This window comes from Amblyomma americanum, chromosome 6 (genome assembly GCF_052857255.1).
Source record: "Amblyomma americanum isolate KBUSLIRL-KWMA chromosome 6, ASM5285725v1, whole genome shotgun sequence".
NCBI classification, from domain to species: Eukaryota; Metazoa; Arthropoda; class Arachnida; order Ixodida; family Ixodidae; genus Amblyomma; species Amblyomma americanum.
In genome coordinates this window covers 8,515,040-8,530,785 of record NC_135502.1, presented here as the reverse complement: position 1 = coordinate 8,530,785, position 15,746 = coordinate 8,515,040, and the positions used below count along the sequence as shown (strand labels likewise).

Here is a 15,746-nt window from a genome sequence, read left to right as displayed (position 1 = left end):
TTGCAAAAACATCACCTCGCGTTAAGTTTGTTGGCAGCAGTATGTCCAAATTTACCGCTGTAAAATAACCCTCATAATGCTAGCTATCATTATCAGATACATCGGTAAACTAATTCATGAGCAAATGCAGCTCCCACTTCTGCGTCATTTTTACACAGTGGCGTAGGTCCTAATTGTCTTGCTAATTTCCAGCAATTATACTGATTTTTTAAGTTATATCTCTAGTAGTGGTAATTTCCTTTGCTCTATTTCGTTTGCCAAAATAATTTCGTGCGTTTGCTTATATAATGCAAGGAACCACGCTTTTCCATTTCAATCGAGGAGATAGACGCTCTCTGTTCATATGATGCTAGGAAGGATGTTTTCGTAGGGGACGCATAATATAAGAAGGTGAGCAGTATTGGCACACAAGCCTTTCCTCGAAGATGCAGCATACCGGAATTGCAGGCTCAAGGCGCAGGTAGTGAAGTGCTATCTTTAGTCTCACAGGTGAGAAAGCAGCCAAGCAATGGTTCACAGCGGCGAAATCTGTGCTAAGCAAAGATGGAACTCACAATACACTAATTGCCGAGGTGTCAGGCGTCCGGATGGGGCCTGCCTCGATCGAATTACGAACTCGCTGGTCTTGTCCAAGTGAGAGTCCAGTTTTGTGGCGAAGGCGCACCTTGCAACAAGGTCCAGGGCGTAGTCGCCGATAAACCTGCAGTGTGAAGGTTACAGACGAGTGGCGCATTAAATTCCAAGTCCGATTGCGGTACTCTTGAACTTATGTGAACAAATCATAGTCTCTAATCGGCGCATGATTTGACGGATTGCTTAGCAGATTTCTTCCGACAAATTTTCTCAGGACTCTTTCATCAACGGCATATTTGTTAATTTCATGGTTCTGATAAGACCTGATACTAGGTTACGGACAATAAATGTTTAGCCATCGAGATGAAGCGCTATGCACCGCTAAGTGCACGAGACAACCAAGCCCACTCAAGCAGCTCGCATTGTTTCGCGTCATCAACGCCGGCGCCATTCGGAAATGAGACGTTAACTGCGGGGCAGGCACATGGCACCAAAGATGCAGTCGTTGGACAAGTTCCCGTCCTTACAAACATATCGTGCTGCTGCCGTATTGATTACAAAAGTAAGGGCAATCAAAAACTCTCAATTTGTTTCCTGAGAGAGAGGCAGAGAGTGACAGTACTATACTATTAAGTAACACTCTCTGCTTAGGGCGTCAAAAATTAGTCGTGAACTTAACGTAGTATGCAGCGCCGAACATGGATATCTATAGTACAATATACATGGGGAACTTTGTTTACGGGTAAAACCCGGTTTCAGCGCAGTCTGGCACCCCAAGTTAATTTTCTATGAAATCGGGTTAAACGCCAATCTATCCGAAAATGCGCCTTCAATAAAATGTGTTCTCCCAGACCACAACGCTGAACCCACCACATGAAAGCTATCGTATGCCATGTGCTTATTCTAGAACGGCCGTTTTCGGTTAGGTGATCAGTATGTTAAGCCTTTTTTGCGTTAGTTATCTGTGGATAACCTCGAAGACTAAATCTCACAAGGGGAGGCCAGAACAAAAGCACAGACGGGACATTTTATTGCTATAATTTCTTCAAGCGCTACCTTTACTAACGACATCCTGTTCCAAGGCTATCGAGTGCTCCAATTGGCCGCTGTGATGTTGAATGTTTTCGAAATGTGCAAATGCAGACAAAGCTAGAAAAGAGGCGCAAGGACTGTAGTCGGTGATAGTAACCTATGAGACAAAAAGTGTAATGACAAAAAGAGAGACATCTAACGCAGACAGCACTTCCTAGGTGCAGGACTGTTTATGGAAGTATTTAGCACAAATATCCTGTGTCCCGAACAGCAACGTATGTTTAAAGTCACTTCTTTTTGATGGAAAAAAAGATCTGGAGGGGACACTCCAGCTGCAGTGCAAAGATGTGACGCTATAGCGTTCATTTGCTAATGTCAGTATATGCGGAGTTAGTCATACTTATAACGGTTGGACTTTTCAGTTTCAACCGAAAAAAAAAAGATAAAAGTACGCCGGAATTATTTTTTGAAATTCGGTTTTAACCGAAAAAGGCCACTATACATGGCAGGCAAATCATAGATAGCTGGCAGTTAAGTACGAGTTATACTCAGTCAGAGTTACTCAAGTAACACTTGTTTCCGGGACAGTCAGTGCATAGTTCTAGGTACAAATGTTAGCACAAAATACGAGACATTCACATGAAAGGTGGACAGGACTACGCGCTACCGCTACTTGCCTTCTGCCTTCCCCGAGATCTCAGTGAGTTGATCAAGAAATGACGCCACAGGATTATGTGGTCTGTGCCGCGAGCTTCCTATGTGCCTGGAATTTTCCTTCTGCTATCCATTCGGGGCCTTGTCTATAGCAGACGACACGAAGCCAGTCATGAAAGCGCCGCACTTGATTCCACAGCTCGGACCTCAGGATTCTGCACATCTTGACATTCACAAGGTGAACACGAAGAGCGTTGTCATGTCCCCGTTTTTTGTGAATGTCTCGTATTTCGCGCTAGCGTTTGCACCTACGTCAGTCAGAGTTCTACATTAAATAAGTAGGGAAGCCAGTGGCTTGATGAAACAGTGGCATTGTTAGATAAGCAGCGCAGTTATGTGATTCCAGCCATTTTTCCGATTGTTTTCACTCCTCTGCAGACCGGAAAGCACCATCTTCTCGCCTTCTGCTAGGTAAGCACTGTTTGTTCACTAACATCCTCCGCTTAGAGCAGTTGGTCCGCTAAGTAGGTTTATCAAGTGCAAGGAGGACACTGGCCATGCATGGTCGTCATGGAAAGTATCATGTTCGGGCTACCGCGACGACTGAGCCACAATTCTATCCCTGCGATCAAAACGCAGACCACGTGGTGCCCCGCCCTTTCGCTCAACCAAGCGCGAGAACCAAAAGAAAACTTGACAGCCTAGTTCATAGAAGTAAATTCCACTTCCGTTCTTGACTGCCGGCTGTCTCATTAAACGTGCACTGAAGTCGCACAGTACACGGGCCCCTAGCATTTCGCCCACAACTAAATGCGACCGCCGCGGCCGGGATCGAACCCGAGTCTTTAGGGCAGCAGCCGAGCAGCATAACCACTGAGCCACCACGGCGGTTGAACTCAGTTCAATCCCACAATATTTTCCAGCGATAGGACAATTGTATGGCATTTGAGGAAATTTCATCCTCGAGTCCTCCAGAAAAGTGCGAAACTGAGGACATCCTAATAAGGACATTAAGCCAAAATGCACACAAAAGGTACTCAATGTCCTGCTCGGGATGAGAACATTCTGACCATCTTAGGACGTCCTCAGGACGTTTGGTGCTGTCTGGGTGCCCACCTGAATGTGAGAAACTGCCTACCATGGCAGTTAAGATAAGGATTGGTAGCGAGAGGTGGCTCGGAAAGAAAACCTGGGCTCTTCAAGCCCCACCCAGTGGCTGCGTTTGAACCAGCCACCTGCCGACGAATTGGCGCATCACCTAACCTCTGCACCATTGCGTCAGCAGAGGTATCAGTACTCCCTGCGACTTATGGACACAAATTAGAGATGTCAAATTCCGCATATATGGGCATGTAGGCGGAACCTTGGCGAAGTGGTGCGCATAGAGGGCCCAGGCCGCTGAAGGGGCCCACTAACACTTTTGTGTCACATATTTAAGGCAGAGCTTCAGTGTTCCTCCCCCCCCCCCTCCAAATATTTGGCGATTTCCACGTTGCCAAGTTCCGCAAGCGAAGCAGGGGAGGGGGCGGCAGAAGGTTAGGTGGGCGGATGAGATTAAGAAGTTCGCAGGCATAAGGTGGCCGCAGCTGACAAAGGACAAGGTTAACTGGAGAGACATGGGAGAGGCCTTTGCCCTGCTGTGGGTGCAGTCAGGCTGCTGCTGCTGCTGCTGATGATGATGATGATGAAGTTCCGCCGCTTCTACGGTTCATGATTAGCAGCACGTTCAGCGTCCCTCGCCGCTATCGCTATCGCTATCGCTCGCCAGTTCTTCACAAACCTCAACGTGGCGTTTGATCGACCTGGCCGGCCGCTTTCTCATCTTCGCGAGTGGCTACTTAAAGCTGCCATCGGTTAGATAGTCAAACATTTCTATCTCGACCCAAATGTCTTCATTGCTCGGCCATGGCGGCAGCGAGACCGAGCATTTGGAAGCGCAGAAGCAACGGATTGAAGATGAGGAAGACGACGAGAGAACGCGCCGCACGAAAGGCTACGCCGAGATAACTGCTTGCTGCGCGAGAATATATGACGGGTTCGGAGAACGCGATCAGATTAAGTAGGACTTGAGGAAAGCGAATGCGGTTGTTATTATGTCCATTAAATATAAAAACCTATGGTGGTGGCCAACTTGTCTAAGGGATCAGGAAACAAAGCTTCTCTGTTTGCACCGGCACTGGTTCCAATCCAGCTCGGAGCTAAAATGTGGGACTTTTTTTTCTGTTGAAAATCGTTCAGCATGAAAAGATTGGAAGTTTCTGAATAAGAACAGGCTCATGTTCGCCTCAGGTTCACCGCGGTTTCACTTAAACTTCCTGATAGTGGGACCTAAAAGCATTTCATAGTTTCAAATACAGACCAATTTGTATGCCTTATGAATTTCCAACAAAATAAAACCCCAAAGCTAAGCGGTCTAAATGCAACATTTGTCCGTAAAGTTCCGATACTGAGTCCATTAAAAAAAATGCGTTCAACACTGAAATAATTTGTGCAGCACCACTACGAAATAGTCTCTCTTGCAGTCTATACACAGCTTCCAACGCTTCTTGAGGTCTTGGAAACAGTTCAAAAACGTTTCTTTTGCCAGGGCTGTCAGCTCCATTGTCGCGGCGTCTTGAATGGCCTCCACGCTCCCTATCCAGTGTACTTTTAGTGCTTTCTTCACATGAGGAAACAGGAAAAAATCGCATCGCGAGATGTCAGACGAGTATGGCAGATGGGAAATTACAGTAATGGTGTGCTTGACGAGAAATTTTGTCACGCTGAGATCAGTATGCGGCCTTGCGTTATCGAGGAGAAGGCTCCATTGTCCAGATGCCCATAAGTCAGGGTGACGGCGTCGCTGTGCATCACGCATGTGTTGGAGCACGCGGATATAAAACTCATGATTCACCGTCTGCCCTTGTGGGATCAATTCGTAGTGTATGACACCTCTGGCATCGAAAAAAAAACTATCAGCAGCGTCTTTGTTTTGGTCTTCTGTCGCCGCACCTTTCTCGACGCCGGAGAGCTTATGGACCACCATTCGGCGCTCTGCCTCTTTGAGGATCGTATTGAAAACACCATGTTTCGTCTTCAGAAATGATGCTGTCGACGAAAGAACCATCCTTCTCTGCCTCGGAGAGCGTGTCCTTCTGGTCCTGTGTGAGGGAGTCCGGCACAAGCCTGGCATTCAACTTTCGTTTCCCCCAAGTTCTCACGGAAAATTTGGTGGCATGTTGTCTTACTAATGTCGAGAGCATCTGATAGCATGCGGACTCTAATGGTGCGGTCTTGCTGTACGATTTTCCTGATCCGAGCCATGTTGTTTTCATTCCTTGAGGTTGAAGGGCGCCCCTGCCTTGTGTCGTGTTCAACCGACGTTCTCCCCGAAACGAACCTCTTGTGCCACTCGAAACTCGCGCCCGCGATAATGCCTCTTTGCCGTAAGCGTCACGAAGGAGCTCATACGTCTGTTTGGATGTCTTGCCAAGCTTCACACAGAATTTTATGTTTACACACTGCTCGAGGTGGACGTCCATCTCTCCACATTCACTCAGAGTAGAAAGCGCAGACGACTAGTGGCAACGTATTTTTATCATGTAGTGTCATCTAGCGGCTGCCACAGCAATTAACATAAATAGCTCACGTTATTCTGAAAAGATGGCGTTACACATACGCACCAACATTTGTTTTGGGGAATCAATTCTAAAGAAGAAAATAAATCAGTATCAAAACTTAATAGACAAAAATTGTAAACCAAAATACAGCCAACGTATTTATGACCACTGGTCATCGAATGGCCATGCCAGAAATTCAGCTCGTTCCACAACCTATGTAGTAATGTCTCACGGACCTCTTTAACCTCACTTCTCCGGGAAAAAAAAAAAACAGGTCCTGTTGCCAAGACGCCTTTTGGAGTCGTGAGGCTTTCCTCCCGCTTCTTGTTCAAGTTGTTGTCGACCGAAATAAATGTACCCCTACAGCTCGTTCCTTAAATTGACTGCTGAAATACTTCCTGATGAACTGCATTAAATAGCAATACATAAATATTTCCTGCAATGAGCTGCCGCGGTGGCTCAGTGATTGTAGTGGTGGGCTGCTGACCCGAAAGACGCGGGTTCGATCCCATCCGCGGCGGTCTCATTATGATAAAGGCGAAATGCTAGAGGCCCGCGTATTGTGGGATGTCAGCACATGCTAAAGAGCCCCCGTTGACCAAATTATTCGGAGCCTTCCACTACGGCGTTCCTCATAGCCTGAGTCGCTATGGGACGTTAAACGCCAAAAACCACAACCCAACCAAACTATCTGCTAGAAAACTCGCATGGTTTCTCGACGCTGCGGTCACACAACCTCGCCATCACCGCGTGTGACCTGACTGGACCAGTAAAGTTCTCACATCTTGGTTTGGAAAATTGTGGTTCTTTTCAGTCACAGTATTCCTTGTGCACCAAAAGTTAATTAATACGATGCAGTCTTACTTTCTGATCTCAATGTCCTCTTCTTTGGACGCAGCTGTCTTCAGATGCTCAGCTGTCACTACAGCACACTCAGCGATCAAGGCGTTCATCTGCGCAATTAAAGCACAAATTATGTCCAATGCACAAAGCAAGACCGGTAGTACTGACCACCTAGACTTCTCTCTATACAGTATAGTCCACTTATAACAAACGCTCTCGCATTACGAACGCGGCCGGTGTCACCGGTAAAACACGCATTATGGCTATGGCACTGCGTCTCCGGTAAAACGAACAACCGTGACCGCATCAATCGGTCATAAAGAATGCGGACGCGCAATAAAAAAATCAGGCAGAGACACTGAAGACTGCTTGCGTGCGCGATTGCGAAAGCATTACTGTCCCTGGATGCATTGTTTACGTGTAATGTTTGCACATGCATTCAAATTGCTTTCTTAGAGTTTGCGTTGGAATGCGGACAACCAAGCTGTGTTTATCTTTTCTCCTTGTTCACTTGACGCAGGGGCTGCTCGCGCAGGCATATTGGTTGCGCACCAGACAGCAAACGTTCGCACCCTGTCACTGCACGCCAATGAGGACGCACCTCACCAAATAAGTGAAAAAGCAGTATTGAATCAATATGACTTCCACCATCGTTTCTGAACGCTGCTTTGCGTTCCCGAAGAAGACAAAAGACGAAACACGAACGACCAGCCACATACGCGCATCGTCCTGTTGTCGCACCTGTTCCGTCTCTAGTCTTCTTCGTAACCACCATGGAAAGCGTGTAAACGGAGATTATGAACAATCCACCCCCAATAGCGGCGTAGTTAGGGCTTTCAAATCACTTAGCTTAATGTTGCTGCAGACTGGCGAACTGACTTCCTGATAGCACCGAATCTTGGCACAGAAATTTGTTGCTGTAAAGATTAGGCAAGCCGGGACTCATAATTCAAACCACCATAATTCATAATTCATAGCACCATAATTCAAATTTTGGTGCGCAGGGACACTACCCTAAACTCGCTTGCAAGCGACTGCATTAGGAAAACTACGACGACAGTGATGTATCATGACAAGTGCTCGCATTTAAAAAAAAAAAGGTTAAATGCATTTTGGACGAAGCCGGGTAAGAGTAAGCATCTGTTGACAACGTCCCTACGGCGAACCAAACTGCCTTATAGAGAGTTTCTTCTTCGTTATTTCTACTTTGACTCCTTTCCCAAGCTATCGCGCTTTATTTTCGCGCCGATTCAAAGCAGTACACGCTGTATTGAATACTCAACTACAAAACACAACCGCCTCAAACTTTTCGTTTTTATTCAGATCGAATGCAAGTATTCAGAACACTGCAACGCGTAAAGAGAAAATGTTTTGCAGAATGTTAGCCGCTGGGTATTACTAATTTTTAGCTATAAATCTCTAATTGCCACCAGTTGCCTATTTGTAAGGTTAAAAAGTTAACTATTAGAATTTAGTTTACCGTCTTACTAATTAGCATTATTCACTTCTATTCGGACGTCCGCCAGCACTAGCACTACTTTGCCGAAAACGCCAGTTTTCTGCCTCAAAAAGCTTATTTTTAAAAAATAGTTGCAGGCTTCCATGGAACACCTGGTATAAAAAGGCACAATGTCTTTTATTCACTTGAGAAAAAAAAACACAGTTATGCGTGAAAAATTTTATTTTTAAAAATGTTCTGCTTGATTATGTTTTGCTATTTCTGGCAAAGTTAAAATGACGGCCATGGAACGAAAAAAAAATTTTTTTTTACAAGAAAACAATACGGGGGATTGTTTACCACAACGAAATGAGATATGATCATTTTGTTTTTTAAGATATCGAAGATAGTCGAGTGATAAGTCTTAGTGATTTGGCGTGGAATGATCCCTCAACAAACACTCGCCAGAAATGCTGCTCGTCAATAGAATGTGACTAAATTAACAGCTATCTATATTTATAGAATTTTTTTTCGTGAGCAAGTTTGTTTTCTTTCTTTCTTTTTTTTTGCACCAGGAACGATACTTAACCGCAAGAAAGAAACAATGTTCCAACCATTTCCACCACTGTCAAAGAGGTCAGTATACCACCGGAGTCGAGCGCAATGTACGCACCATGATTTTCTCAAGCCTGCACGCCAGTATTTATAGGCATCCTTTGAACCTGGCTGTTCTGCAAGCCAGACATGACTTTGATCATTTTGCTGGTAAACACCTCCATGGCTTCCGCGGTCATGAGGTGAATGACTATGAGATTTCCTTCTACGTACAATTACCGAAAAACAGAGAGGTGACTGACCTTTCTCAAATTTGTCGTGGAAAAAGCCTGAGTTGCGGCCTCACGTATATCACGCCATCGTTCCACAGGAGCCATGCTCATCATGTTATCCAGTACAGGGTCGTTGAACGTGACCGTCTGTAAGCCGCAAAGAAAGACCAAAGCCAGACAGTTTCCAAAGACGCGTCTCTTGATAGCGTTCTCTGATCCACCCGGTAACGTTTTAATTGACAATTGAGGGCCCGTGGGAAAAGCAGGAGGAATTGAACGATAGTTCCTCCACCTCGAAATTCAGCCTGGAATAAACGAGAACGGCCACCGACACTCCAGAGTGCCACGCTGCCGAACTTTGGCGAGAATACACTGCAGGGCATAGTGTTGAAAATGTGAGCCTCAGAAAGCATCGTCCAGCGCTTTGAAGTTCAAGCCGACCAGGTCTCGGCGTACTCGTCCGCGCTTCCTTGTTTGAACAGGAAGCCAGACCCAGTGTGCCCGGGGAGAGCAGACGAGTGTCCACTCGTCTCTGCCGGTTGTTGCTATATTCCCACCTGCACACTTAATTTCCCATCGATCAATACCCCAAATTATATTTTAAAGGTTAGAAATATTCTCCCATGGTTCTTGGTTTCAGTGAACGTTGGCTTCCTTCATATGTACGTTATAACGAGCCCGTCATATCCGTTCTCTCGCCTATTCAGTAGCCTAACGAGGGCCTCGGTTCTGGCAGTCGTGTCGCCAACTCTTTTGTGGTAGCATAAAAGGGTTTATAAGAGGGTTCTTGGCTAGCTTCCGCCCTCACCGTTCGATTATGTTCCGCATGGCGCTCGCGGTAATACAGGACGTTCTAAATCCACCGCTGTGGACGCTATAAAAGGAGGACCTGGCAAAACTCTCAAGTTTAGGTTACGTACACCATAAATACCACCCGAAGGGGAAGCCCCTCTTTGGGCGTCGCTGCTGACAGCCCCCCCCCCCCCCCCCCTCCCCATAGCTCATTTGGTAGAGCAGAGGACGCTAAATTCAGAGGTCGTGGGCCCGAATTCCACCTACGGCAAATGGTTATTTTTCTTCTGCTTTCTAATCAATTATCTTTCAGTAATTACGACCTTAATTTCCGATTGATCATCACCACAAATTTTTTTTTTATACAGGAACATTCCCCCATGCATCTTGGTCTCGGTGACTGTTGGCTTCCCTTCGTACACCTGTACACAAAGCACACCAAATGCCAGTGCTGTCAATATTCATCAAGAGCTAACAATAACATTCATAGAGCAGATGCGTTCGACACAAACCATAGAAACTGAGTTAAGAACTCCTATCAGCGCTGTCCTGTCCCTTGGCTACAGGGTCGTCGTTGCTAAGCGATGGCGGATGAATCTACGCTTCTGCTGTCGACCATGAATCGAAGTCATCAAGCTTTAAGCCTATGAGGAGGAGAAGAATGTCTCACCTCTGTGCTACCGGAGAAATGTACCTTCTCCGACTCAGAAGACATGGAGTATGACGGTAGACACAACGAGGTCGTGAGCCAATGCCTCAAAAAGAGGCTGTTAAGGATTTCTGCGGTCTAAATCTAGGAATATTTACGCGTCGGGACACAAGTGTACCTTAACTTCGCCTTCCAAATTTTAACAAAAAACAAAAAAGCCCCTGGTACGGAAAAGTTAATGCAACTTTGGCACGACACATAGCTAAGTGAGCTGGGCCGACCTCGTTTTTCATTAGAGGTGAAACAAAGTTACAGTTCGCCTGGTCTATAACAGCACCTATTTTTAGTCACAGCTACTGCTTTTTTCCTTCCTATGTCCGACTACATTTGAGCTCCCAGTTGCGAAATAAAAAGAGATTGTGCACTGGTTTTACGTAGCATTGTGCCAAGAGTGTGAAGTCATGCTCACCCTTCGGTTAGGCAGAGATGAGAAGTCTTCAACGAGGATCTGCTTCACCATCGCAGGCTCGGAGACGAAGAGAACAGCCTTGCCCATCTCGAAAACACTGGGGGATTAAGGAAGCATCCGAGATGATAAGAAGAGACAGGTAGGAATTTTTTTACACCGCAGCTCTTAGGCACCCGTTCCTGGCTTGCTTATCCTCGTCGTTTTCAGCGTAACCAGCAGAGGTAAAGCAAACAGAAGAGCACGGCGAAGGATGAAAGCAAGGCGATAACGAAGGGAGGGCGAGAATGAAAAGGAGGGGGGGGGGGTGGAAAAGAGGAAGGCGGAAGCGTAAGATGGAAAGTGGAGGAGGAGGGGACGGTGGAGACAGGAGAGAAGGCTCGCGCTCAGTTTGCGCCGGCTGTTACCTAATGACTTTGTAAACGCGTTTAGAGATAGCTGTCACGATTAATTAGAACGTGCACGCAACCACTGCGGTGGGTGCAGTAGCAGGCAAATACCATCCCAACCCCTCCGTTTCAGGTGCCACACATATCGAACGTTTGTGTGAAATGATTTGCTGCTTTGCCCAAGTCGCACGATTCCTTTCGCAAAGATTGCGGGCTCCTTCATTGTCCCAGAGCTGCGTGACTGATTATGTTCAAATCACCATAACATGTAGCACAGAACTGCTAGTCACAACTTGAGTCAGCTATGAATCGGCAGTCTAACCAGTCAATTAGCACATAACATGGGCGTCTATGGGGGGCCTTTTGTGGAGTCCACGCCGTTTACCATGGGAACAGGAAAGTGCTATTATGAATGTGTCCCCACGTGTCTCATGACCCGTTCCATACGAAGACGCGTCCTTTGTGGCTTCATCATTCCTCCTTGAAGCAGAGAGGAAAGTTAAACGCGTTCTCGCAGGCAGCAGCAAACGCAGGAGAGGACACCTCCTTAACCGAGATAGTAAAGCCCCTGATTGAGAGGCTTTACGAGATAGTGTTGCACTGCGCCCTCTACACCACTGAGCAGCGTTCATTTAATAAGATAGTTTTGAGGCATTGAGCGACAAAGCGCCAAAACATAGTTTTCTGCCTCAATATATTGCAAAATGAAGCTGCGCTCAAATTTCTCATTACCGAGTACCGCAACCGTCGGTCAGTTATTTTCGGTTAGCTTCTTGTTCACAGTCATTCGCGCACCAGTAAATAGTTTATTGGCTTACAGTACTAAGTGGTGTATCAGGCCTCTGCGGTGCATTGTTTTTCCCATTCAATTACGTAGTGGAACATTGCAGTGCTGTTAGCCTCTGTAAGACTTAGACGTAGGTTCATAGGTGATTTACGAGTTGCAGATTTGTATACAAGAGCAATACCTTACATTTTATTCAGGGAAAAATTACCAAATTGCACCCCTCTAATATCAGACTGCTTGTATAGAAATTCAATGCAGTAAAAAGTGTTAAACGGTGCACTTACCCAAAAAGCTTTCCATATTTTTTATATCTTGCCAAGTCCACCTCACATACAGGCTGAAAGGTCAAATGACACAAAATGCATCTTTATCTCCAGGATACGCTGAAGAAGTTTTGAAGCTGGCAGCGCTTTTGTGATGGCAAAATTTTCAAACCGCAAAATTTTGTTCAGATTACAACAATCAGAGAGAGCCTCTCGCACTTCTGCGCTCTCCTAAGCAACAATTTATTGCGCAATGACTAGTGTTTTCCCTTGCTCTAAAAAAAAAGAGATCATAAGAGTTGAACGAAAATAACACAGCTCTAGGGCATCAAATCCACACATCCACACAGGTGTAGAAAACAAGTATTCTAATCATATTACTCTCGAGAACATTATGACAAAAATGAGTGTCAGTTCATTTATGTGTTTGTGAAAACAACACTTTATGAACATCACTCTTAACAAGAAAGGGTGCCATCACTTTCCCATATTGCGTGCACACTGCAGCCAACGTTCATGACTGAAACCACGACTAAAATAGATAAGTCAAGTTCACATCAACTCCCACGCATAGCACTTTAAACCTCTATGTTTGCCAGACGTTTTAATAGCAGCTGTAATGTTGGCCGTATGCTCACGTATGCCTGTAAGCTATTTTTAAATAAAATGACGTCTTTTTTATTACTTTAGATGCTTCAGAAATATTTTTCCAGAACGGCGCCTTTAATGCAACAGCTTTAAAGCTATGGTGCGAAGAGAATAAGAGTACACGATTTCTGTGTCTTTCACTGTGTCTATATGAGCAATGACCTAGCGCATAATCCGCCGCCGGCAGGCGCACATTTTAGAGTGTTAGTAGCTTACCGAGAATAAAAGTTTTAAGGTGGCTCCACACGAGATACCGAGCGGCTCCGAGAGAACATTCTGGTTCTTCCAGTAGTTTCGATTCCGCGAGGCATACCTGCAATGTTCAGAGAGAAACGTAAAGAGGGATGTTTATCATTTAGCAGTAGTCTATGCAAGGGGCCGCGCTGGATAAATAGTTATCTCGTGCATTTAAAAAGCCCCTTCTCACGCCACGTTTTGATCTGTAAAATGGGACATGAAAAGTCATTCATAAAATAGTCTATTTGCCTCTTTTGACAGGCCCTTCGAAATTTTCTGTTATGTGTCGCAGTCTTCTTGTCCGAGAGTAGAACGCTCTGAAGAAGCCAAGTGCCTTCATCATAACAGAGTGCAGAAAATTCGATACTTCAATGCTCAGCAATAATTCAAGTCTGCATGTAGGGTAGCGTAAGCCTAATGGTTCTTGCGTTTGCAGTAATAACCAGCAGCATTGCTAAACGAGCTTAAAAAAATAGTGTCCGCTCTTTGCGCCACACGCGGGAAGCTAAAACCACAAGTGTATATGTAGCCACAAGCCAATGAAAGAAACCCGAGTTGAGACACCTGTGGTCACTTTATATACAACTACACAGGAGCGCGCAGCCATTACGGTTACCTCCGAATGTCACAAGGCACTTCCTAATGTCATAAGTTCCCCTGTGGAGCTCGAGTATCCCCCCAAGAAACACTATTTTTTTCTACGCAGAATGAATAAACCGATTCTAAATTATAATATTTATTAAGGGATACAAAGCAAACAAAAATTCCCACTGAGGTAAAAAAAATACGCACAAGAAGGAACAACGAATCCAGACAGAAAGCGCACACTAATATATTCATTCAGAATAGAAGCCTGGTTGCTTAAAGCGCTTGAACTTCCCCAAACTGGAAGCCTTCGAACAAGGTTCAGTTCCCAGTGGTTTAAAGGTGCAAAAATAGCAAGAGCCAGTTTTAACTTGTACTTCCGTCCTTAAAGTTCATGAAAGGTTTAGGCGCAATTTTCAACGTCATTGCATTTATCATGTAGGGGTAACAGATTTTCATGCGGAAGCATACCTTAATGATTACTGGAGATGCTTTCCTGGTAGTCTCCCCGGCGTTAGGAAGGGAAACGAAATTTGTACCTTTTTCATGCCGTCATATGTGATGCACATTTTTTCATACTCCATGTGAAAAACAGTGTCTGTGGTCGCTGTATTTGATGGCAAGACTGCCCCATCACTCTTCGCATGCAAAATGACAAACTTCGTTCATAGCATAATGACAGCGTGAGCACTGCCGAGAATCCTTGTGGTGTTATAACCTGAGATAAAGTGCGTCGAATAGCGGTGGTTAGCTGTCAAATGTAATGCAATATCTGTCAACGTTGTGAATATCTGCGAACATAATTTCACTGCGCGAATATTCGTGCAATAAATAAATGTGCGCGGCACTGTGAACGGCTATACTACTCACATGTACAGAAGAACAAAAACGGTCACAGCTAGTACAGTCCATTCCAGCAAACCGAAGGCGAGCACCATGCTTGATCTGGCAGCGCTTCCAACAGTAGAAATGGGCGTATCCCGGTAGACGAGTCCACTGACGAGCTTACATTGCGGCGTTCTTGCCTGTTCAAAACTGACGCAACTCGCTTATCGACGACCGCCCTCGTGCACGTCGCTGACCGTCTGCAGCGGAGCGTAATCGTGTACAGCACAACAAATCCACGCGGTCGCCTCCGATGCCGCGAGGCAGACAAAAATGGCAGCAAACGGCGCTCTTACTCCACGCGACCAGAAAACGCCGAAGGGAGAGCGGCCCCCGCTTTGCGGGCGTGGCAACGCAGAGAGCTCCATCATGGCCCTCGGAGTAGAAGTACGCCGCCTAGCACATCGGACGACCCTGGCTTTTCTTATGTTGGCCGATATCACTGCTCTCCACAGAGCTTTCTCCGCCACCGTGCTTTCCCCATCTCACCTACCGCTCCAAACTCATTGATGGGGCGTGTTCGGGTGCTTTTGGGGCAGAAATGATGACTGAGCCAGTTATATACAGATGGGGGTGGCAGGAATGATCACTGAGCCATTTACATGAGGGAAGGAGAGGGGGACGAGGGGGGAGAGGGGGACGATGCATTGTCCTCCTCTGCCCCTGTCGTTGGCACGCTTGGTGCGCACGCGCCATTAGCACGTCATCGCACCAACCATGTTATTCGATTGCAGCTCCAAAAAAATAATAATAAAGAGCACATTTTCAGCTGTACACCACCTGCACCAAGGAAACAGCTCCGTACACCGTAAAGGGATCGTCTGTGCCCACCCATGCTATTCGATCGACCTTGGAAACCTGCAGGCCTACCGCTTTGTGCATACGGCTCCCTGCGTCCTCTCAGAATTAGTAGTATCGAGGCCCGTCACAAGCTGCCAGTTATTTACTGAGGATTTAAATGCCGTTCTGCAACTTCTGCTCCAATTAATATGGCCTGCCTTTAACCGGTCGGCGATTTAGAGGGCTCAGATAACACTATAATCCGCTGAATAAAATGACATTGCATTGCATTGCAGTAG

The 15,746-nt window shown here is 46.0% G+C and overlaps 1 protein-coding gene across 2 annotated transcripts in view; it reads right to left on the bottom strand.

Moving 5' to 3' along the window:
• Nucleotides 1–15,085, bottom strand: part of LOC144136253 (cytochrome P450 3A24-like) — a 39,773-nt gene extending 24,688 nt beyond the window's left edge. The window contains exons 1-7 of one of the 2 annotated variants that reach the window (XM_077668452.1): nucleotides 14,653–15,085; nucleotides 13,177–13,273; nucleotides 12,334–12,386; nucleotides 10,877–10,973; nucleotides 8,997–9,113; nucleotides 6,723–6,811; nucleotides 555–700 (exon numbers count right to left, since the gene is read on the bottom strand). In XM_077668452.1, the coding sequence (XP_077524578.1) occupies nucleotides 555–700; nucleotides 6,723–6,811; nucleotides 8,997–9,113; nucleotides 10,877–10,973; nucleotides 12,334–12,386; nucleotides 13,177–13,273; nucleotides 14,653–14,720 (667 nt within the window). In that variant the 5' untranslated portion in view covers nucleotides 14,721–15,085. The remainder of the gene's footprint in view (nucleotides 1–554; nucleotides 701–6,722; nucleotides 6,812–8,996; nucleotides 9,114–10,876; nucleotides 10,974–12,333; nucleotides 12,387–13,176; nucleotides 13,274–14,652) is intronic. The other variant, XM_077668451.1, reaches the window with a different exon arrangement.
• Nucleotides 15,086–15,746: the final 661 nt, after the last annotated feature.